General features: G+C 46.2%; 1 protein-coding gene across 4 annotated transcripts in view; it reads left to right on the top strand.

Annotated features, from left to right (window-relative positions):
* Window positions 1-7500, top strand: part of LOC143035118 (solute carrier organic anion transporter family member 74D-like) — a 393158-nt gene that overhangs the window by 225548 nt on the left and 160110 nt on the right. For all 4 annotated transcript variants that reach the window (XM_076201697.1, XM_076201698.1, XM_076201695.1 and 1 more), the window contains 2 exons: window positions 6370-6499; window positions 6628-6672. In XM_076201697.1, the coding sequence (XP_076057812.1) occupies window positions 6370-6499; window positions 6628-6672 (175 nt within the window). The remainder of the gene's footprint in view (window positions 1-6369; window positions 6500-6627; window positions 6673-7500) is intronic.

Here is a 7500-nt window from a genome sequence, read left to right as displayed (position 1 = left end):
ATACGGAGGGTGGCTCCCCGAGGATCATCAGGCCTCGGCAGCCCCATACCTCCGAGCTTCAATGGTCTTCTAACGCCTCACGGCACCACCCTCCTTCCAGGTTTCTTAAGAAAAAAAAAAAAAAAAAAAAAAAAAAAAAAAATAAACACCCAGCCCTTCTCGTGAGCCACAGCCAACCTCTTATCAACTTCACTTGGCTTGAGTTTAAAGATGACTTACCTGATGTTCCACCCCCAAGTAAAACACAAAAGAACTTTAGACTTAGGGAGTCTAGTGTTAGTTAAAATGAGTATAAATTAGTTCAAAGAAACTACAATCATTTAGTGTAATGAGAAGAGGAAAATCAGTTTTAAATAGTACAGTTTAAGTTGGCGCAAAGTGCTAGGTATTACATAAATAAAATGCCTTGACCTTAAAAAAAAATAAAAAAAAAACGCAGGTCGAAATGGACATGACTTCTCCTATTCAACTTAAGCTAATATATAGTCATGATGGTCAAGAATTTTACCATGTTGAAATTAATTTCAACGCTCACTGTAACTCAGATCGAAATGACCATGACTTTTCCTATTCAACTTAAGCTAATCTACAGTCATGATGGTCGAGAATTTTACCATGTTGAAATTAATTTCGACGCGCACTGTGACTCAGGTCGAAATGGACATGACTTTTCCTATTCAACTTAAGCTAATCTATAGTCATGATGGTCAAGAACTTTACCATGTTAAAATTAATTTCAACGCTCACTGTAACTCAGGTCGAAATGACCATGACTTTTCCTATTCAACTTGAGCTAATCTACAGTCATGATGGTCGAGAATTTTACCATGTTAAAATTAATTTCGACGCTCACCGTGACTCAGGTGGAAATGGACATGACTTTTCCTATTCAACTTGAGCTAATCTACAGTCATGATGGTCGAGAATTTTACCATGTTAAAATTGATTTCGACGCTCACTGTGACTTAGGTCGAAATGACCATGACTTTTCCTATTCAACTTAATCTGTAGTCATGATGGTCAAGAATTTTACCATGTTAAATTAATTCAACGCCCACTGTGACTCAGGTCGACATGAACATGACTTTTCCTATTCAACTTAATTTAATCTACAGTCATGATGGTCGAGAATTTTACCATGTTAAAATTAATTTCGACGCTCACTGTGACTTAGGTCGAAATGAACATGACTTTTCCTATTCAACTTAAGCTAATCTGTAGTCATGATGGTCAAGAATTTTACCATGTTAAACTAATTCAACGCCCACTGTGACTCAGGTCAACATGAACATGACTTTTCCTATTCAACTTAATTTAATCTACAGTCATGATGGTCGAGAATTTTACCATGTTGAAATTAATTTCGACGCTCACTGTGACTTAGGTCGAAATGAACATGACTTTTCCTATTCAACTTAAGCTAATCTGTAGTCATGATGGTCAAGAATTTTACCATGTTAAACTAATTCAACGCCCACTGTGACCCAGGTCAACATGAACATGACTTTTCCTATTCAACTTAATTTAATCTACAGTCATGATGGTCGAGAATTTTACCATGTTAAAATTAATTTCGACGCTCACTGTGACTTAGGTCGAAATGAACATGACTTTTCCTATTCAACTTAATTTAATCTACAGTCATGATGGTCCAGAATTTTACCATGTCAAAATTTATTTCAACGCTCACTGTGACTCAGTGATGTCACGGTATGATAAGATGACGTCATTATGTGATAAATTGACGTCACCATGTCCTATGACGTCAATTTGTGTCCCTGTGACGTCACGAGACGATCCTCTGGCGCCATGATCAATCCGGTGACGTCACAGTATAATCACATGATGTCACTAGGTATTAAACATATAGAAGTCCGCTTGTGGGTGATGAGACGTCACAAATTGCCATAGCACACTATTGGATGAAGACGCTCGCCACGGGCTTCGAGGACTTCCCGCGGGAAGACTTGGGGTGAGTTGGATACATACCGAGGGTCCAGGCCCGTCTTCGTGGGAGACGCTCAGGGAACGTCTTCACCCAGGACGAAGCCTCTTGACTAACGCCCACGGACGAGGTCGCTCGGAAACGAACTTGGCCTCTGTAACGTAATATTAGATATTACGTCATATGTGTAATTATGTTATAGAATTGTGTTCCTTTGTATTACATAACTATGTTCATATTTCTTGTCTATGTATGTATTGTAACAATGTTAAGCAGTAACGCCCGTCCACTATATGTAATCTTGCCTACGTGCGGAGAGAGGTGCGCACTCTTGTAGAACAAACAGACAAGCGAAATCCTGAATAGTTCGGAGCGCACAGATTTGACAGTTACTAAATAAATAGATTGTTCAAGCGAGTCGAGGGTCCTAAAAACTACCCATGTTGACGTGTTAACTTACCCTCCTCCCCTCCTTTCACTCACTCGCACACTTCACCGGAAGTATCCCGTTTCCGGTCCAATGGTATATAAGCGGTGGTATTCGCTCACTCGTCGTCATATTCCCACATATTGATCTCTTGATAAAAACTAGAAGGTTTAGATTCATGAGACGATTGGTGTGAAGTGATCACCCTTTTTGCCTACATTACGTGTCTGATATACATTGCATTACTTTACTTATATTTGTACTTATTACTTATTTTGATGCATGTTCCTGATCTCTTTGTACTTAGATAGTACCATATTGCATACTTATCTTGTGTTTCTTATTTGAACGATAATTTCCATAATCATGTAACGGTCCCATTGACCCTACTGCCCATTCTCTTTTGTGTTGATTGCCTGTAAATATTTTCCATTAATAATTTCGTTTACTAGTTTTATCGCTAGTTTAATATTCCTTTCCTGGAATCTTCTTTGTTACCTTTACTTCTAGTCTTACGAATTATCTAGGCCCTGACCAGATAGTTCAGTCCTACAGTGGCTTCTAGAAGTGAGCTGGTTCTTAAGCACTTAGACGTTATACGTAACGTCTCTTCACATACCAGCCGCCCGTAACACCTCGCATACTCCCTTTCGGTTTCTCGCTTACCCCGAGGATCTTCACGAAACTAGTGAGAGTGGTAGGCGTACGTTGGACGGAAGCAAGCGTCTCCACACTCATGTTCCTAGACGGCTAGTTGATGCATTTGCCCACCGGGGAGGGTGCATTGGCCGACATCTCAGTGGCTCTGAGTGTGTTGGCGGACGTGGAGTTCGGGGTGGACTGGGACGGGTCTGCCCTTGCTCCCACACAGAGACTTTATTGGCTCGGGATTGAGTGGGACACAGTCAGCGTCCTTCGGGTGCTCCCCTGCGCCAAAAGAGCGTGCTTCTCTCACACGTCCTCCCTCCTTCGGTGGCGGGGGGGGGGGGCGGTTTCCTCAACTTCGCGACCCCGGCCCTTCCACTGAGCCGCTTGGGGCGCCGACGGCTGGTACGGGAGGTCGACAGGAGCATACTGCTTCTCCCGCGTGACCTGCCCGGGCCGATACCCTCAGCACTCCACAGGTTGTTGCGTCCCTGGCTTCGGTCGGGGTTCCTACGCCGGTCGCTCTATCCAGGTTTCAAGAGATCTACGTAGTGTAGCAACTACGCCCACAAGTGTTCGAGTCGTTCTCCCTCCGCTACGGCACCCCAGAGGTGGACCTGTTTGCCTCCCCAAACACGACCCAGCTCCCCCTTTACCTCATCTGCATCCAAAGGACACGCACAGGAGGCCCAGACGCCTTCACGGAGGACTGGAACAGCTGGAGGTACGTATTCATTTTCCTCCTCCAGCGACACTAGTCCTCCTGAAGGTGATGCAGACCCTCAGATCCTTTAAGGGTCAGGTCCTCCTGATAGCTCCCTACTGGCCAACCCAGCCGTGGTTCGGGGAGCTAATGAGATGGGGCCCTTCTCCCCTTCTACTGGGGTCAGCCTGCCTAGCCAACAGCCTTACCGCGCCTCTCCAAGCGTCACTCCAACTTGATAATTGGAGTTTCTACGGGGAGCTCTCAGCCAACTCTTCTCTACAGAGGCAGCAGACAAGATGCTCAGAGCTCACCTTCCGTCCTCAGTGCGGCAGTGTGGGTCCTGCTGACGGAGATTCCGGAACTGCCTTCGGAGACGCACGATGGTGACCATCTCCGCCAGCATGGTCCCGGACTTCCTGACTTGGCTGGCTACCTCCACCAACAGGGCACCGGCGACTATCTTGCCTCACTATACAGCCCTCACTGATCCGCTACGCTTTGGCATGAACATCCGAGTGCCACAGAGGGCGTGAACCCTCCTAATGAAGGGGATCAGCGCCTCGAGAGAGCCGAGACATCAACCGGTCCTGGCCTGGTCCTTGCATCGTGTTCTGCAGTACCTGGCGTTCGAAAGGGCCATTATGGAGGAAGAACACTTCCCTCGACGCGTCGCCTTTCTGATCGCCTTGACTACGGACTACAGGGCTTCACAGCTGGCGGCAATCACCCGCCACCCGTCCGTCTCCAAACTGGAGGAGGACAGCTCGGCCCTAACCCTCTCTCCATCCCCAACATTCCTGGCCAGGAACGGCCGAGCGGACGACATGATCGGCCCTCTCAGAATACAATCCTTCCGGGAGGGAGGACGCCCACATCCACTGCGCCCGGTCCGTGCGTTCGAAGACTACGTGGACCACACGGAAGAGATTTCTGAGGATCATCTCTTCTACAACTCGAAATTTAGGATTCCCCTAACGCCGAGGTCCCGGGCGCACCTGCCCTTCCGCTTTTTGGGAGAGAGCCGACCCGGGCCATGCCCCGCACGCCCACAGCATCAGGGACTTTGTGGCATCGCTGGAGTTTCTCCGCACCCACTCTGTGGAGCGGGTGCGGGACCTAGGGACTGGACATCGACGACTCCCTTGGGGACACGGTGTCTCTACCACTCGGTCGCCCCTGTCCCATGTGTCGCCATGGAAACGGCTCCACCCCTCTCATCTCAAAAAAGTGGAGGGGGCAAAGGGCGACCGAGGAGTGGGGAGGGGCCAGGAACCGTTGAACAGGATACAAATTTCGTATAATTTACGCATTGTGTGAACAGTGCAATGTTGTGCATGTCACATTCTTCGGTGTGGGTACTTGGCGTTTCTTTTCTCCTCTTTACTGAGTGATAAAATGAATAATTCTCCCATAGGAAAGACACACGTAATAACGGTTTGAATCAGGCTTCACCTCACCTCCCACCTGTCCTCGTCTCATGCATAGCTTCGCTGTGCAGGTTTCTTTCAGCCGATAATATTTCTTTGTCGCGGCTCGTGCCGCTTAAATTCTTCTTATCGGCTTAAGAAACCTGCACAGATTTAGGGTCCCTCCCTCCTCCCACAGGCGAAGCCTTCATTTCTCATTGAAGTGACGCGACGCCCGGGCCCGGCTCGAGCTAGCCGGGTAAGAAGGGAGGGGATAGGGAGGGGGAGGTGGGGTCGACAATGCGCATGCCTGCACAGAGCCGGGAATTTTAAATTTCCGATGATTTTGGCGGAAAATTCAAACCACACTCAACCTTCGGGAAATGGCCATATGACCAGGAGTGTGGTATGGGATTATCGCTATAGCTTCGCTGTGCAGGTTTCTTAAGCCGATAAGAAGAATTTAAGCGGCACGAGCCGCGACAAAGAAATAATAACGCCTACGGTCTTGCGAGACGTTCAAAAAATACTTCTATAACTACTTATAATTATATACTTTAAACACATAGATATTGTATGTAATTATGATATCATTTTTATAAACATACAAAGACATGACAATGTGTGTGTGTGCGTGTGTGTGTGTGTGTGTGTGTGTGTGTGTGTGTGTGTGTGTGTGTGTGTGTGTGTGTGTGTGTGTGTGTGTGTGTGTGTGTGTGTGTTTTCTTTTCACATTGGTCTTTGGATCACGTGTTGAACTCGTGATCGACAGCTATTTCCTTGTCCCTGTGTGTGTGTGTGTGTGTGTGTGTGTGTGTGTGTGTGTGTGTGTGTGTGTGTGTGTGTGTGTGTGTGTGTGTGTGTGTGTGTGTGTGTGTGTGTGTGTGTGTGTGTGTGTGTGTGTGTGTGTGTGTGTGTGTGTCTTTTTCTTTTCACCTTGGTCTTTGGATCACGTGTTGAACTCGTGATCGACAGCTATTTCCCTGTCCCTGTGTGTGTGTGTGTGTGTGTGTGTGTGTGTGTGTGTGTGTGTGTGTGTGTGTGTGTGTGTGTGTGTGTGTGTGTGTGTGTGTGTGTGTGTGTGTGTGTGTGTGTGTGTGTGTGTGTGTGTGTGTGTGTGTGTGTGTGTGTGTGTGTGTGTGTGTGTGTGTGTGTGTGTGTGTGTGTGTGTGTCCGCGCGCGCGTGTATTTGTGTCAAAAGCAACGTGTCTCATAGTCCTATCTACGATGTCTCATGCAGCCTGTCCTCGTGCATGGCGGACTGCGCCTGCGCGGCCGAGTACGCCCCCGTCTGCGTCGAGGGCAACCACACCTTCCTGAGCGCGTGCCACGCCGGCTGCAGGCGAAGTCTCATCGAGGATAATAAACTGGTATGTGAAGTGCTTCTTTATACACAAACTAATAACAAATAAATAAGCATGCATGTGTATTTACCTAACTGTAATACATTGGGTCAAGTGTGTAGTCAAGCCGTTTTTAATTTCGTTCTCTTTTTCAGGTTTACGCTGACTGTACCTGCACGGAGCATCTTCACAATGCACGGGTGAGTCACCTCCTTGAGAGAAACTTTTCTCCTGATGACGACAATGACAATAGAAATATATAATAAACTTTTTATCCCACAGTCGGAAAAAGAAGACACTAATGTCGAATGTTCTGTATATTTCGATCACTAACTGTGACCCTCTTCAGCAGAATGAATACATAGTGGAAGGCATATGCTTATATATAAAAATGTGAGGTGGGAAAAGGAACAAGCTCAGGTAACGTGACCGATGCTCCGCAGGTCGCGTGGGGTTTTGTGACCTTGGAGTATATGAGGTAGCACTTGGCTGACTGCTGAGGTGGTAATGCAGTCAGGTGACCACTGACCATTTGATATATTGAAATTAGGGAGATATATAATCAGGGAAGACTCTATTATTTTCCTTTTGAAGCTACATGTTGATTTATAAATTATTTCAGCATCATCCCAATGCATGCGGTGATCTTTATTGGCAATGTGCTAAATACCGCGGAACTTTGTTGACCATATTTTACAGAATTTTTATGCTCTTTAATTCTGGTTGCCAAATCTCTTCCAGTTTGTCCCCAATAAAGAGATTTGGCAACCAGAATTAAAGAGCATAAAAATTCTGTAAAATATGGTCAACAAAGTTCCGCGGTATTTAGCACATTGCCAATAAAGATCACCGCATGCATTGGGATGATGCTGAAATAATTTATAAATCAACATGTAGCTTCAAAAGGAAAATAATAGAGTCTTCCCTGATTATATATCTCCCTAATTTCAATATATCAAATGGTCAGTGGTCACCTGACTGCATTACCACCTCAGCAGTCAGCCAAGTGCTACCTCATATACTCCAAG

This window comes from Oratosquilla oratoria, chromosome 18 (assembly GCF_046742065.1).
Source record: "Oratosquilla oratoria isolate Oo_2021 chromosome 18, ASM4674206v1, whole genome shotgun sequence".
Classification (NCBI taxonomy): Eukaryota; Metazoa; Arthropoda; class Malacostraca; order Stomatopoda; family Squillidae; genus Oratosquilla; species Oratosquilla oratoria.
This window is presented reverse-complemented; position numbering and strand designations above follow the sequence as displayed.